This window comes from Eublepharis macularius, chromosome 2 (genome assembly GCF_028583425.1).
Source record: "Eublepharis macularius isolate TG4126 chromosome 2, MPM_Emac_v1.0, whole genome shotgun sequence".
NCBI classification, from domain to species: Eukaryota; Metazoa; Chordata; class Lepidosauria; order Squamata; family Eublepharidae; genus Eublepharis; species Eublepharis macularius.
Genome location: NC_072791.1, coordinates 123,435,507 through 123,452,836, shown reverse-complemented (window position 1 = coordinate 123,452,836; position 17,330 = coordinate 123,435,507). Strand labels below are relative to the sequence as shown.

The 17,330-nt window shown below is 41.2% G+C and overlaps 1 protein-coding gene across 1 annotated transcript in view; it reads right to left on the bottom strand.

Annotated features, from left to right (window-relative positions):
- Positions 1 to 782: 782 nt before the first annotated feature.
- The window catches only part of TRIM66 (tripartite motif containing 66), a 64,097-nt gene continuing 47,549 nt past the window's right edge, over positions 783 to 17,330 (bottom strand). Inside the window, exons 12-19 of the mRNA XM_054969990.1 lie at positions 16,627 to 16,687; positions 14,371 to 14,545; positions 11,925 to 12,208; positions 4,545 to 4,683; positions 3,749 to 3,823; positions 1,935 to 2,087; positions 1,197 to 1,415; positions 783 to 912 (exon numbers count right to left, since the gene is read on the bottom strand). Of these exons, the coding sequence (XP_054825965.1) occupies positions 853 to 912; positions 1,197 to 1,415; positions 1,935 to 2,087; positions 3,749 to 3,823; positions 4,545 to 4,683; positions 11,925 to 12,208; positions 14,371 to 14,545; positions 16,627 to 16,687 (1,166 nt within the window). The 3' untranslated portion in view covers positions 783 to 852. The remainder of the gene's footprint in view (positions 913 to 1,196; positions 1,416 to 1,934; positions 2,088 to 3,748; positions 3,824 to 4,544; positions 4,684 to 11,924; positions 12,209 to 14,370; positions 14,546 to 16,626; positions 16,688 to 17,330) is intronic.

Below are 17,330 nucleotides of genomic sequence, written 5' to 3'. Positions count from 1 at the left end.
CCACACAGCTTGTCTGCATGAGATCTTCTTGCCCTTAAAAATTGACACTTTACTGGCAGGGTAAGGAAAAGTCCCTGAAAAAGCAAAAATGATACTTGGGGGGGGGGGGTGGAACCTACAGCAGGATCACTCTTGTGGTCATGCAGACAGACTGGCTCCATAATCAACCACCATCTGCACTACATACAGACTGACATATGCTGAACACAAGAACAGTCTCAAATGCTGGTGGCATCAGATGGGCATCCAACCTACTTAAAAATGTTGAGCTATTTCAGCCCATAGTTATCCTCTAGTCCTTGCAAAAGATGAAGGGACCAGACATCATTTCCAGAAATAAGGAGTAGATCTTGCATGCAATTCTGTCACTTAATGGAGCTGGGTGGTGCATTCCTAATATTAGATATATTTTGAATTCATGTAATTCAATATAGACATGACAGATTTAAACAATGCTACCTATGGTAAAATGGTTACATTTTAATCCGATATAAACATGTACAGAATATGATAACATTGCTAGATAGTTATGTTAGTCCTGATCTATGAAGTGAAAAGATTGTAAGAAATAAAGAAACTAGAAAAACAAATGTCCCTTTTTAACAGTTGCTATTCCATATAACCAAAACATTAGTGTAAATACAAATTATTAGACAGAATGGCTACCCAGAGAAAGATTAAAAATGTAGTCTCCCCAAAGGGTCTTGAAATAAAGTTGGTCAGTCACTGGGGTGAAAGTCAGGTGAAATATCGAAGTGTAATTTCTTATTTTCTCCCACATTTTTAATGACTGTCATTTATTTTGATTGCTCTTGTGGGTTCTTCACAACATATCGAGCACCAATGCAGACGTTACACCTGTGAAAGTCCTTTAGCTGGCCAAAACATCGGTCTTTTTGTTTTTTCACTTTCCTGCATACAAAGGAAGCAAAGTATGAATAGCTAGAAGATCTAATCTTTTTGAATACTATTTTACAGCCTTCTGCTTGGCAAAATAGGTAGGTGGCTTGTGAGAACTTCAGTTACTCACCCCTTTGTTCCTATAGACATGTTTAACACTGACCATGCGTATCATTTTGGAATTCAACTTACAGAAAGGGCCAGCCTTATCTGACCCACATCGGACAGCATATTCCCACATATTTTGTCAAGTGTGGCCTTTTTGCAACCAAGTATTTTTGCGTTTGCATTCTTACAGCATGCCGTCGCCTTCTTTTGGGCTGGATACACTCTTGCTGGTATGATGGCCAATTGAATCCCTTTGAAGCTGCTTGGCTATTCTCATGCTCCACTTCCTCAGAATCAGAATCATCTTGCTGCACCAAGGAGAAATGTTTTCCTGGGTAAACATCTTTTAGTTTGCTTTCAAAGAATATTTCCAGGCATCGTCCAGCCTCAGCAACCTCTGAATCAGGCTACAAGGAAAGGCAACAGAAAGTGTTGCATTAGTGTGTTGTTCACTGTGTAAGACCTACTTTCTCTCTTGCTAGGCATAGGAACCTTTTAATTTTCTAATGCTCCTACCAGATCTTGTACACTTCACCCGCTCTCATTGCCCTTAGTGTATAGTCACTGCAAACACTGATAATTATTAGAATCTTTTATTCTAATAATTTATTATCACTAAACAAGGTCTCTACTTTTCAGAATTATTCATAATTTTCATACCCATCTCAATGTAAAGCCTAAACCTTGTGCCACTCTTTGTCCAATGCCATCTCCAAGATAATAGGCAGACACTGATATCAACAACAGCACAGTGGATACCTTGCCTTTTTTAAATACACACTTTGTAACCAATTGTAACCGTGGGACTATTCAGAGCTGGGCTGAAGAACAGGAGCCCAAATCAAAATATGCACAGCAAGAAAAAATAACCCTAATTCTTTACAATGGTGATACTTTGTGCTACTTTCTGAATCATAGATAGTTACATAGTTGAATGTTGCGCAGTTCCAGAACATCAGGCGCACATCTGCTACCAGTTCCTCAGAGGTGGAGTAGTGGAATTTGTTCTTTTTTTGGAGCTTTTTCCGTATAGTGGATAAGTCCATAGGTCTTTTGATGATCTGATAATAATGACGAGCCTATCAAGGAAGAAAGACATTGGGCAAAGGATTATCACAATAGTCTCACATGCCTCTAAACATTCCAGTGAACTAGGCCGGTATTTTATTCATCTTACAAATAAGACAAGGAGTAAAACTAAAAGGATGGGGCTATGTAGGAAGTCAAGCAAAGAACTCTTTAAATAATGTGTGTAGCCATCAAGTCAGAGCTGACTTATGGCAAACCCATAGGGTTTTCAAGGCAAGGGATGAACAGAGGTGAGTCACAATTGCCTGCCTTTGCATAGAGACCCTGGACTTCGTTGGAGGCCTCCCATCCAAGTACTAACTATAAACCAGGAGACAAGATGGAAAGAGTTCAGCTTGCATTACTTTAAAAAAAGGAGACTGAAAGGGCATATAAAAGCATTGAAAGGGCCTCTCTCTGAATGATTATAGCAATAGAACTAATGATGAGGCATCAAACCTGTGAAAGAACATTCTGAATCAGGAAAAATGTCCACATTCTGCAATCATGCTCATAACCATGTGATAATTCCTTTTCAACATGTGTGAATAAAAACACTGAAGAAATAAATCTTTCCTCTCAGCCCTGAGCTTAGACTATTATGGCATGACTAGTAACAAAGCCCATTGTGGGAAAAAATACAAGGGGCTCAAGAAAGGGGAGGGCGGGCGGGCATCACTGCCACCTGCTCCACTCCTGATTCCGGCCAGGTTAAGAGGGGGCATTGCCACATGCTCTGTGCCTGATCCCAGCTGGTTGAAGAGGGGGGCAGGCATTGTCACCTGCTCTATGCCTGCTCATGGCCAGGTGAAGGGGGGTGGGCAGTGCCACATGCTCCACGTCTGATCCCGGCGAGGAGAAATGGCGGAAGGGCATTGCCGCCTGCCCCACGTTTGATCCCGGCTAGGTGAAAGGGGGACTGGCATTGCCCCCTGCCCCACGCCTAATTCTCATGTGGTGAAGGGGGGTGGGTATTGCCACCTTCTCCCCATGTAATTCCCACCAGATAAAGGGGGAGTGGGCATTGCCACCTGCTGTGCACCTGATCCTGGCTGGATGAAGGGGGGATGGGCATTGCCACCTGCTTCATGCCTGATTCCCGCCAGGTGAAGGGGGCAGGCATTGCTGCCTGTTCCATGCCTGATCGTGGCCAGGTGAAGGGGGGTGGGTATTGCTGCCCCCTCTGTACCTGCACCTGCTCCCGTCCGGGTGAAGAGGGGGTGGGCATTGCCACCTGTTCCGCCCCTGATTCCCACTGGGTGAAGGTGGATGCGGCTCTGCACCCCGATCATTGCTGGGTGAAAGTGGGGGGTGTGAGAGGGCATTGCCACTTCCTCCCCACCCCAATTGCCGCCGGGTGAAGGCAGGACAGGCCGCTTTACCTGTGCTTTCCGCCACGGTGTGCTCTCTGGAGGCTCAGGCTACCTCACCGGGGCTTCCCATCGCAGCGGCGCCCTCTGGAGGCGTACCCAGGTAAGAAGTGAGTCATCTGAAATATGGCTTGTCTTTTATATAATAGGATACATGCCATTTCACTGAAAGAGGTGAACTAGTGCCTGTCAGGTCAACAGGATTGTTTGATAGAAATATAGTACAGTCTAGAATACAGAAAAAGATAAGAGACCAAAAACAGGATTTCCAGAGTGATTTTCTGACCTTGTGTAATACTTACAAGGGGGCTGACTGGTTCATGGAATGGTAGACTCAGGTTATTGCAGAACAGTGAAAGTACCAGTTTCTCACACTTCTGTAACACATAAACATTTTAAAAATTAGCTGTGTCACCACTTGTTTGGTGTTAGTTAAAAGGTTTTGTACAGGTTATTTATCAATCTTCCTATTCTATGTTCTAAATAATCCAGCTAAAATTAATGGGATAATAGCTAGTTTGAGTCTTACTGTGTTTTGTAAAAGATTCTACCCATTTTTAAAGGTGTTCTAGAATGTAGGACGTCATGATCTCAAAATGTAAGGAGGAAATCCCAAGATGGGTTTAACAAGCCAAAGTATTTTATTTATTTTATTTTTATTTTACTCTATAGTCTGCCCTTCTCACTGAGATTCAAGGTGGATATAGTGAGTACAGTACAGTATTGTATATACAGTTCTGTAAGTATTGTATATATAGTTATTGTACTGTATTTTACACTATTGTACAGTACTGTATTGTATATACAGTTCTATAAAGTATTGTATATACAGTATTGTATATATCCTATATACAGTATTGTATATACAGTTTTGTAAAGTATGGTATATTGGAAGACATTACACATTTGGGTTATATACTTTTCAAAAATGGCTGTGTGAATTGACACCAAGTTGCACCAGAGAGGAGTTCAATGCATTCACTTGGCCTTATTATTCGTACATGTACTTAAGAGGTGGTGGACATCACTGGAGAAGAAAAGAGGCTTTGTCATTCCTTCTCTATATTCCTATATTGATATCTTGATATCTAGACTTACCTTCTGGTCATAGTCATCAAGGCCATAAAGTGCTCTTGTGGGCATTAGTGTGTTGCTGTAGCTGAAGCGTGTGTTTTCGCAGTCATATTCTACCTCTGGCTTCTCAACATTGCGACAAAGTGTACACACCCATTCCCCTCTGAAACACAGAATAAAACACACTAGTAGATTGCTGCTTTAGATTAGTGAATGTCTGAATGAAAACACCATCCTCAGAAAGCCTTAATAAGTATGATGAAGATTCTGTTGTGCTGGCCAATGCAAGCAGAAGGCTGCTTGGCTGGAAACTACAGAAGATCCTTTAGGAATGGATGAGTTGAATAACAGGTGGCAAGAAGCAGACAAGGATGCCACAAGCAAGGGCAGAGGAAAGGAGCTAGGATAAAACAGTTTTTTGTAGATTCCAGGTATGTAGAAAAATGAAAAAAGTTAACTTAAAAGTAGACATCAAGGGTCCTTTGGCGCTCCAGATTGTCATTGTCAATATTGATCTTCATTTGTATCACAGAGAAAAAATGAGAGTCTCCTGACAAAATACCTAATTTGCATTAAAATGTGACGTATCAGTCTCATAAAACCTAATGGCATTCCCTGCCATACTCAAAATCCTTAAACACAAATAAGGAGAAAATCTGTTATTGCCCCAGTTATTTGGCACATAGCACCACTTATTCAGATGTCATGCTGAGCTGCAATTTGCCATGCACTCTTCTCAATCCTCCTTCTTCCTGCTTCACTGGGATTTCTGGTTCAAAACTAACTCCATGTGCACACTAATGTACATATTCAGAGACCTGGATGAATTGGAGTATGTTTTCTCCTCAAAAACCAGAATTATAAATCACATACTTGGAATTCCTGTTTGTGAGGAGTAAACAAACCCTGAGTTACTCGGGCATCTGCATTCATGTATCTTGGGGAACCAGAGTGAGTTTTAAACCAGGAATCTCTGTATAAGAAAAGAGGGGAAAGAGCAAGGGAAGTGAATGGGCATGCAAAACGAGCCATATTTGTGACTGCCTGTCATGGGAAACTGCAGTTTAACATGACATGTGAATGCAGCTTGAATTCAAAGTAGAATCTGTTTGAGTATTAGGGTTCCAAGTCAGATTGATGAATCTCTGGCTTCAATAATCCTCTAACAGATACAAACTTTGTAAGATTAGAATAGGCCTTGCCTTTTTATGTTTTTTGTCACCTTCAGCTTCCAAGATCATTCCCCTACTTCTGCCTATCTCTCTTCCAGTTATTATCTGCATTTTACTAGAACACTCCTTTACCTTTACCATTTCCTAGTAGTTTCTAGATAGCTACCAAGAGCTGGTTCCTTGCTTCCACCAAAAAGGCCACAGGATGGCTGTTGATCATCATGTGTGCACGAGCTGGCAGAAGCAGCAGGACAATTTCAAAGTGAAAGTATCCAACATGAAATTAGCCACTGCAACACATACATATAGAGTAGAGGTGGCACGGACCGGGAAAACCCCACAGACTACCAGCCTGTGGTCCGTCGATTTTCACAGACCACAGACCATGAACTTTCCACGGACCAGCCCCATTCATGGCCCGGTTCATCGGTCTGTTGTCTGTCACTTCTGGAAGCCCTGGCTCCACTTCTTCACACCCAGAGAGTCCAAACTCACAGAGAATCTTCAGCAGCCTCTCCTCCAGCCACCCTCCAAGTTTGGTCAAGATTGCATTTCAGACATCTGAGTTACAGACCCCCAAAGTGGTCGCTCCTAGGAAACTTTCAGTAGATACTGGAGTCGCAAATGCCAATTGACTTGCATTGGCTAGCAGCACTAAAAAGTTGCAGTGACGCAAAATCAAACAGAAAGGGGTGGGGGAAGAGCCCCCTCACTCACCACAGAGAATCCTTCCCAGCTGTTGCCTAGGGAATTCATTCTTGCTCATTGCTCGCATAGAGCAGAATGGGAGCTGTCTGGTTGGCAGGCAGAACTGCCTATCTACGTTTTGAGGGCTAAGATTGGCTGCAGAACGTCCACCCCTCCCTTGCAGAATAAGAGCTCTCTGGTTGGCTGAGCTGCCTATCAAGGTTTTGAGGGCTGAGATTGGCTGCAGAACATCCACCCCTCCCTTGCAGAATGAGAGCTCTCTGGTTGGCAGGCAGAGCTGCCTATCTGCGTTTTGAGGACTAACATTGGTGTTGCCATGGCTGCAGAATGTCCACCCCTCCGTTGCCTAGGGAATTCATTCTTGCGCCTTGCTCGCATAGAGCAGAATAGGAGCTATCTGGTTGGCAGGCAGAGCTGCCTATCTACGTTTTGAGGGCTAAGATTGGCTGCAGGACATCCACCCCTCCCTTGCAGAATAAGAGCTCTCTGGTTGGCTGAGCTGCCTATCAAGGTTTTGAGGGCTGAGATTGGCAGCAGTACATCCACCCCTTCCTTGCAGAATGAGAGCTGTCTGGTTGGCAGGCAGAGCTGCCTATCTGCATTTTGAGGGCTAACATTGGTGTTGCCATGGTTACAGAATGTCCACCCCTCCGTTGCCTAGGAAATTCATTCTTGCTCCTTGCTCCATAGAGCAGAATGGGAGCTGTCTGGTTGGCAGGCAGAGCTGCCTATCTGCATTTTGAGGGCTAAGATTGGCTGCAGAACGTCCACCCCTCCATTGCCTGGGGAATTCATTCTTGCGTCTTGCTCCATAGAGCAGAGTGGGAGCTCTCTGCTCGGCAGGCAGAGCAGCCTATTGATTTTTTAAGGGCTGCAAAAGGTCTGCGGACATCCTTTCCATTGCCTAGGGAATTTATAGATCAGCACCAGGATGTCTGGACTCATGGACCACAGACCAACAGACCAAAATTCGTGAAAAAGGTGAGTCCCACGAACTGTGTGTTCGTGAACCATGAACCAGGCCAGACCGTGCGAAATTTTGGTCTGTTTTCTGGACCGTACTCAACTCTAATATAGAGTATGAGTGACACAGAATGAACCACAGGTGTTTTCCACACTGCAGCACCTGTGTTTTCTAGACTTATGCATGGGAGGGTTTTTTCCCCTCAAATCTTTCATTTTTACTATTAATTCTCAAAGGGACTTTCATTATTAGGCTGTTTTGTATGGTTTTGTTTCATAACTGTTTCTTTCATTATTGTTGTTTCGTTTTCATAATTCTATTTTGTTATTATTTCCCATTGATTTTAATGGAAGTATTTCCCCTCCCCCTTCCTGGTTCTGTCTGAACTAGACAAAACTCGGGGTAATTACAGTATTCCACCAAGACATCCATACTACCAAATATCAGACAGATTGAATACAGAGGTCCTCTTTTTTGAGGCAATAAAGGTGCCCATGTTTAACATTAAAGTCTATGGGAGAATTGATAGGAAATAGTAACACATAAAGCTGCGTGAGGAGTTGGCACTGCAGCTACTTAGCTTGAAGAACAGTAGCTTGAGCTTGTGGGGGCGGACTTTCAGTGCCAGACAGACTGCTACTTCTGTTGGATCTGCTGCTATTTCAAAATCACCCCTTCATCTCCCTTTCCCTCTGCCAGATGTGCCCACACCATGCTGCACATTCTTCCCACCAGAGCCAGACGATCCCCTGCCAGTCATGATGCGCTGTGTTTATGCACAGATGTCAGATAAGATAGTATAATATGTTTATGAAATGTATGTAATTTTATTACTGGACTGTGAGTGACAAAATAAAGTGTTGTGGTTGGGTTATACTTGGGACACCCAGACATACAACCCAGACTGAGTTACACAAAGCAGACAAATCCTAAATTAACTGTAATTCCCAAAGAACTGCAGCAGCTTGGGGGGTGGCGAGGCACAAATTAAAAATCAAAAGGATTCAGTACATGTTCAGGCACACTCAGGCAACACAGCCAATCACACACTGATAAAGAACTAATGAAGCAAATAAGACTGAGGGAGATTAAATTGGCCTCCAAACAGTCATAAGTCACAGGAGAAAGCAAGAGACAGTCAAGGGAAGAATGGGGATAGGGGAGCAAACCTCAAGTAAAAACGAAAAATTCTGCAGAAAGAAGACAACACTCACAGCACTCACAAAACAGAACAAACTATATTCAAGCAGAAAGCTAAGCAAGTAATAATAAAATACTACACTGTACTTTAGCACAAGAAAACTTGCAAACAATCTTTCTCTTTCTGAATTGATTCCCTACAATCTGGCACTTTCCAGAATGTGAAACCAGCTCTTATCTGATTCAAACTCACAAGCCATATGCTTCAGGATTGGACTACCTCACACATATGTAAATGTGTATGTAAAGTTAGGGGCCACAATCAAGAAGACCAAGAGGCTCCCCCTCCCCTTAATGAACACAGCTTTATGCCCTTATTAGGAAAATACAGTAAAAAGAGGAAAGAGGTTAGACAGAAAAGTTGCTCATAGGAAATGAAAGCAAATCATGTGGCTTTTTCCCCATATAGGCTATTTAGATAGGGAATTTATTTCATTTTCATATTAATTACTATGATTGTGAAATGCCTCATTTTTATTACTGTAATTAATAACAAAAGAAATAATAATATAATAACTTTTAATTTATATACCACCCTTTAGAACAACTTAACACCCACTCAGAGCAGTTTACAAAGTATGTTGTTATCCCCACAACAATCTCCCTATGAGGTGGGTAAGATTGAGAGAGCTCCAGAGAGCTGTGACTAACCCAAGGTCACCTAGCTGGCTTCAAGTAGAGGAGTAAGAAATCAAACCTGGTTCTCCAGATTAGAGTCCCGTCACCACTACACCAAACTGGTTCACACAAGTCTAGTGTTTTCCTCATTTCCTGTGTGGCTCCCAATATGGCAGACTGGCAAGGGGAGTTCATATAGCAAGTTTAACTGTGCTGCCCCCATTTCTGTTTGCAACCTTACTTACATACTGTATGACTTGGTGCATTTTTGTCTTTTTGTGCATGTGTTTAAGTGATAATTGGATATGCAAGTACCATAAGAAATGCCCATGGCCATCATTTTTCCATTAGCAAACATGCCTTGTCACTGACTGGCTCCTTCTTTTCTCACCGTTGAGAAGTTGTTTCCATTGGCTGGGGAGGCCACTACCCTCTTTTTTAATTACTAGCATGCCCTCAACCATATTTTAGTTTAGCAAAGTCTGCAAAGAACATTGCTGTATTGGTTCCCCAGAAAGAGGAAGACTACTGGGAGAAATAACAATCACTATAAAGCTGCAGGAGAGCAAGTTCAAAACAAGGCAGATTTACCTAATGCTCTACCCAGCCAGTCAATGATACGTTGTCTGAGCTTAGACTGTTGTTGAGGAAAGGGGGGGGGGTGTTTTCTTTCTCTGTGTGCATTTTTCTCCGAGGTGCCATTCAACAATAAACAATTGTGATATATGGGAGCATATCATTAAACATTTTCTTTTTCATTTCCAACATGGTATTTTTTCTTTTGGGGGAGGGGGGAAGAGATCACAATTAGAGATACAAATAACTTCCCTAGAAGACTCATTGCTGAGCATCTGGCAACAAAATGATATAACTAAACTAATTGATATCACTACAACTAAAGGCATATTAGACAAATCAGAAATAGAACAAAAATTACAACATAAACTACAATGGTTCACTTATTTCCAACTAGCTCACATGGCAAACCACATTAAGGTAACACAAATTAGTAACGCTCCTCTGACGGAATTTGAGATTATTTTAAACCAAAAAAACACATCTCAAAAGGGACTAATATATAAATTATACAATCTGCTTCTAAACACTTTAGAAACCAAACTTTTAAAATATCAACAGAATTGGCAGCGAGACTATAATTCAGAAATCACTGTAGACCAATGGAAAGCAATTTGGACCTCTAATTTACTACAATCAAATATTACTTCTACAAAAGTACAATCCTACAAAATTCTTCATCGTTGCGACTTGACCCCTCAAAAACTTTCACTGATTTCCCCAAAGCATTCTCCACTCTGTTGGAAAGGGTGCGGAGGTGTAGGTACTTTCACACATTGCTGGTGGGCTTGCCCATTTGTTGAGAAATTTTGGAAGGAGGTATTAACAAGCCTACAAGATATTACGGGATATTTTATCCCACTCGACCCAAAATTATTATTTTTGAGCCAATGGGAGACTGTGAACATACCTAAAATAAGGAAAGAGTTAATTTGCAATTTTTTGATGGCTGCTAAGTTACTATTAGCATCCAACTGGAAATCTCCCAGAATCCTTTCTATTGAAAATTGGCTAATTAAGCTATGGGACTTTTATATACAAGAAAAGGTTTTAGAAACTACAAGACAATCACAACCTTGCCCGAAAGACCCTGATTTTGCAACTAAATGGCTTCAGTTTTTTGAATTTTTAATTGTCAAGGATATACACCCCCCTAAACATTTATCGTTTTTTTGGTTACACTAAATTATTGCTCAGTCATTTCAACGCTAAAGATGTCTAACATTTTAATAACAGTAATAACATGTTAAGACTGTAAGATTTGTATGATATGTTATATTCCTTATGTACACTCGTTGATTTGCTCTTTATTGTTGTAATGTTTTATGGTTAACTGTTAAAAATTTAATATTAAAAAAATAAAATTAAGAAAAAAAGACTCATTGCTTGCCTAAACCATACAGTCCAGGAGGACAGCACTTGAAACAACAAGCAGCAAAATGGCTTTCTCTTCAGAGCGATACAGCTGTTTGGTTGACAGGGCCCTTGAGGGGGAATCATATTTGTTGCTACTGGATTCAAAATTTAGAGACTCAAATCACTTGCAAAGTAAATTGATGGCTATTGTTGTGGCTATAGCTGGGCATCTACTCAATGATTCACTCGAAACAGTCAAGGTTTCAGTGGGATGTTCTTAGCACCTTCTACATCGTCTCCTCACCCCAGATTGGAAACAAACCCAGAGATATCTTTTCTCTCCTAGGAGATTCCCTGAACTCCCACAGGTTTGCTGTTATGTTAGATTGCTTTAACTCAGCCTTGCTGATATGGTGTTTTCAAAACACGTATATGCAGCAGGAATATGTCACTTCGACGTGCTAGTATGGAAAGAAATTAAAAAACAGAAGCCACCCAAAAGGACAGCATAGTGGGCGGCACAATTTGAATTGGGACAGATATTCCAGAAGGAATAAAATATGCCTCCAATGCATTTTGATTGGAAACACTGGACCAAAGAAAACTCAGTGGAAACACATCGGAAAACCAGCAAAGAATGAGAAGGCAATGCAGCTATGAAGACACTCCAAAACAATCAATTTAACAAAAGCACCCAAACCACGGCAATAAGATATCACAGTCTGTAACAAAAACATGGGTTATGAAAGTATCAAACATTCTATAAATGTGCCGAAAGGAGCAGATATTTCTTGTGCTATTTGTACTCACACAGGAAAGCTGAGCAAAGCAGGAACATGGCATGAGAGGTGATACACCTTTGGGCAGTAATCACAGCACAGCAGTTCTCCTCCATTCAGACAAACAGCGCAGAAGTCCTCGTTCTCAATTGGGCTATCTTCCTGGGGAAGGACAGTTTTTTTCATACTATTACTGAACCTGTGATCTATAGTGGAAGGTAACGCTTGCTCTGTTGGTTGGCTTGAAGGGATTCGTCTGTCTTCTGTCTTCTTAGGCTTGCCATTTAGTCCTTCAGGTGGATTTCCTTGATTGACCTTGGAAGAAAAGTGAAAGCCAAGTTACATACAGAAGCTTAAATATAGTGAATAAATGTCTCCAGTATTATTTATTTAGAAGATTTATATCCCATCTTTCTACATTAGAATGGCACATAAAGTATCTCATGTAAGATTAAAATATGATAAAGTGATAATATAATTTTTTTAAAAAAATCTAAATATCTAAAACAGCATCCTACAGAAGAATAAAGAAAATAATGAAAACAGCAATAAAACTTTAAACAAATAAAGGCAGCAGAGATCAATAACAAGATAAAAAGCAGCAATCAGTAATGAATTCAGCAATGTGGATGGAAGTCTTACTGCACTTGCCAGTGCGAATTTCCATTTCATTGCATCTTTTTACAGCATAACGCACTGAACACCATCATTCCCTTAAATAATATGGCAATGGAACCTATCCTATTATATAAAAGGAAAGCCATATTCAAGATAACTCGCTTCTTACCCTGGTGTGCCTCCAGAGGGTGCTGCTGCTGTGGGGAGCCCAGGTTGAGGCAGCCAGAGAGTGCACCATGGTGGAAAGTGCAAGCCGATCCCACCCTCCCGCCCCCTGCCTTCACCCAGCAGCAATCAGGATGCAGAGCATGTGGCAATGCCCACCCCCTTCACCCAGCCAGGATCAGGTGGCAATGCCTGTCCCCTTCACCCAGTGGGAATCGGGGTGAACCAGGTGGCAATGCCCACCCCCTCTTCACTCGGCTGGGAGCAGGTGCAGAGGGGGCAGCAATGATCAGGCACGGAGCAGGCAGCAATGCCCACCCCCTTCATCTGGTGGGAATCAGGCAAGAAGCAGGTGGCAATGCCCATCCCCCCTTCATCCAGCCAGGATCAGGCACACTGAACAACAATAATAACAAGAATCAGTGCATACAATTATAAAGTGTATTCCAATGCAAAGTGTCTAGTGCTTCTAATAAATAGTTCAAAGTTCCTAATAAATATTAATATAAATAATTCAAAGTACCCAATAGATATTGATATAAATACAATCAATACAGAATGGTATCAAAACTGAGTGGGCCGTATACAAAAGTAGAAAAGTCTCTCTAGCATTCAATAAATCTCTTCTATCCACTCATGAATACTGCTATCAGTAAATAGATGTTCAAACTCTGATAAACACTCCATGGGTAAAACTTTCAATGACTCATTCATGGTGCTTGTATATTCTTCATTTGTTTAAAGCCATGCAAAAGAAAAAAGGACACAACAACCAATTCTCATGCTTGGATGAAGTATTAATATATTCTTTTTCTTTCAGATGAAGACCAGCCAGAATCAAGCATGCAGCAGGTGGCAATGCCCATTCCCCCTTCATCTGGCAGGAATCAGGCATTGAGCAGGGGGCAATGCCAGTCCCCCTTTCACCCAGCCGGGATCAGGCACGGAGCAGGTGGCAATGCCCGTCTGCCGTTTCTCCTTACTGGGATCAGTGATGGGCACTGCCCATCCTCCTTCACCTGGCCATGAGCAGGCATGGAGCAAGTGACAATGCCTGCCCCTCCTTCACCCAGCCAGGATCAGGAGTGGAGCAGGCAGAAGTGTCTTCCCCTTCACCTGGTGGGGATCAGGAGCAATGCTGCCTGCCCTCTCTCCCCTTTCTAGAGCTCGTTGTATTTTTTCCCCACAACGGGCTTTGTTACTAGTATGGAGATATCCAGTATAACTTAAATTATCTCCAATTACATTACAATAAATGAATTAATCATTCAGTAATGATATCATCAGTCATTCAGCCATTATTGATTTTGCAACTTGAACTATTCTGGGCAGATTGGATGATGGTAGGCCTTGAGAACACTATGCTGCATGCCAAATGTGATGGGAAAAGTTACTTTTCCATTATATCTGGCAAATTTAATTCTCAGTTTTGAACTAATCATGGTTTGAGAAACATTTTGATATGCATGTTATATGGCGCTTGAACTGGATGAAAGCAATGTGTTACTGAATAACAAAGTCCCACAATAGAGAAATGCAAGTCCCTTGAGCAATGCTTTGAAATCCACTGCTGTGACTAAAAAACACCATATAGGTGTTGTTTGATCACAATCAAATCTGAAGATCATCAAATTTGATTCTATATCTGTGTCAGTGGAAGGAAGACAGAGTGCATTCAAACCAGTTGTATTTACCTTAATAGCCATCCTTGAAGACTGGGTACCGCATTCAATTATCAACAGGAAAGTCCCATCATGTTCATTCTTCTGAGGCTGCAGTTTGAATACTGGAAGCTCTCCCGATTCTGATGTGCATATCTTCAATCGTTCCAGTCGTACATAAGGAACCTTCATCTCTTTGGCACAAACTCTAAAATCACTGTGAAATATTGGACTGAATATTAAGTATTATCTCTTCATTTTACCTTTATTACCAATGAATAATTTTACAGACCAGCTTGTCTTTTTATTCAGCTAATCAAAATGCTCTAATAGGATTTTGTTAATACATTTGACATTTCGGATATAGCATTTGATACTTTAGCATTTAGAGGCTAATTTACAGATCATAGCATATTGTTGCACATGCTGCCAGCTTTAGAGTGAAGACAGGAAAGGCAAGTCTAGATTCATTGCTCACATCCACATAGTTCAGTAGCACCTTTAAGACTAACCAACTTTATTGTAGCATAAAGCTTTCGAGAACCACAGCTCTCTTCGTCAGATGCAAGACTTGCATCTTGCATCTGATGAAGAGAGCTGTGGTTGTCAAAAGCTTATCAACAATAAAGTTGGTTAGTCTTAAAGGTGCTACTGGACCCTTCATTATTTTGCAACTACAGACTAACACGGCTAAGTCCTCTGGATCTATCCACATAGTTGAGACTGCCATTCATATTTAGACAGATGCATGCATGGTCTCTGTCATGAAGGGTTCACAGAAGTATGCTTAGGTGCAGAATGTTTTTAAAATAAAGTATGCATGGCACACATTCATGAAATTGCTCTGGGAATATCAGGGCAATCTTAATCAGAGTGCCATATTCATAAAGTTCTGAACTGATGGGTTGGACCAACCAGTATACTGGTGGAAAAGGAAGGAGATGGTCCCCTTTGATCACTAACAAGCCTATGTTGGGGGTCATGGGACCTGCATGGGAGAAAGTCCAGGTAGGATAGGGGTTGTTGTAAGGAGAGGAATTTGATAAGATTGAATTAAAATGCTGACTAGACCCAAACCTATAATTCATTGTTACGTTAATCACTGATCAATATATTTTTGTCAACAGTTATGTATACTGGCAATTGCTAAACCATGATGAGCCCATTATTATAAAGCTGAATCAAGGGAAACTGCTTTTACAGTTACTGTGTTTCCACTTTCCTAATCAGTAAAATGGAAATATTAATGTGAAACCTGTTATTATGAAAATGAATTCTGTTGCAAAGTAGTTTTCATACTAACTGTTCTATAGATGGCAATAAATAAGAAGCACTTCTTGTACCTTTTAAAATATACACATTATTTCACATTTCAGTATAACTGAAGAGTAATTTCTGAGACTTCTAATACTTTAGTGAAAGCATGCTGAAATTCAAAATACTAAGAAACGTTATAAGAAGCCAATCTGGTCCAAGGATTAGTATTGGACTGTGTTGGTATAAGTTTCATGCTCTATGCTTTAATGACTTCCCTTGTCACTCTCTGTTGCTTGTTCAAGAACTAGTATGTTGGTTAGGAGCATGAGCTCTGAGATGGAAACCTCATTTCAAATAGTAGTTCATTCAAAATGTGGCTAACCAACAATCAGTACATTGTCCGTGGCAAGTCACTGACTCAGCCTCAGTCATTCATCTGTCATATGGAGATAATAAGATGAATCTACCTTGCAGAGTTATTGTGAGTGTGAGTTGATGTGTGTAAAACATTTGGAACATTCAGAAAGTATGTCACATAACCATGGTGCCTTGGGTTAGATCCAAAGGACTTAGAAGAGAACTGTTCAAAGAATATTTTCTTCTCACCTCCCTCTTTCCACTGGAGTCCACTGCATTGCACAAAATGTGTCATCTGGAAATAAGGGGAACCTTGGGAACATTATACAATGTCATGGGGGAGGGGAGTCTTCAGTGAAACAGAGGAAACTGGTAAAATTTCTCTACTTCTGCATGAATGAAAGTGCTTGTCTACTCAAGGAACACTTTGGGTCCAACCCATTATGGTTTTTAACTATAAGGTTTAAAAGGAGATATTTAATATCACAGGACTGGTCTTAGGGTGATTGAACTAAAAGGGGATAAAGGACTGTAGACACTTTTATCATATGGAATTACTTCAGCTTTTCTGAGATTATTGCAAAAATAAATGCAATTTATTTTTCTTTGCAAGCAAAAAGAAACTGGTTATATAACAAGGCTATATCTTAATTGATTGCGATGAATTTTGATTACCTGTTGTTCTGATTGCTTTTAATTTCCATTTCAAAATGTTCCTCTTCACAGTCATGGCAATCTGAAAAAGGAGAAAATGAATAAAGTACCAGAAATCACATTAAAGGACAGTTTATTTCAGAAGTCAAGCTCCTCCTCGCATACTTTCAAACGTTAGTTGCATTTGTAAATTTTCAGTCTGATCCAATTTGTCCTATGTTAAACTTGGGCCCTGAACAAAAGCATGACCAATTTAAGTGTTTTTAAGTTCCACAATGAGAGATTTAAGCCTTGAAGTTGCCCACAAACTATTATTTGGAAGAAGAACCGTGTTTGAAAGTAATGTCCAAGCTGTGTTAATTGTATGCCCAGAAAATAAAATTGTGCCCTTCATACTTACAGACTTAATAAGGGTTGCCAGGTCCCCTCACCCTCTGGGCAGGAGGTGAGAGACCTGGCACTCACCTATGTTGATGTTTTCGTGCACACTCCCAGGCTGTGCAATGTCACTTATGGGAAGTGACATCATCATGCAGGGCATCGTTCGTGACGCTCCTGGGAGCACTCCCGTGCTCCATAGTGGGCCAAATCAGGCCCATTTGGGGCTGAAATCAGCTCGTTGCAGAGCACAGGTCTGGCTGTGGAAAGCTCTTACACTCTGCACCAGGCCAATTTCAGGCCCCAAAGGGCCCAATTCAGCCTGTGTGCCCCAGGAGGCACTTTCC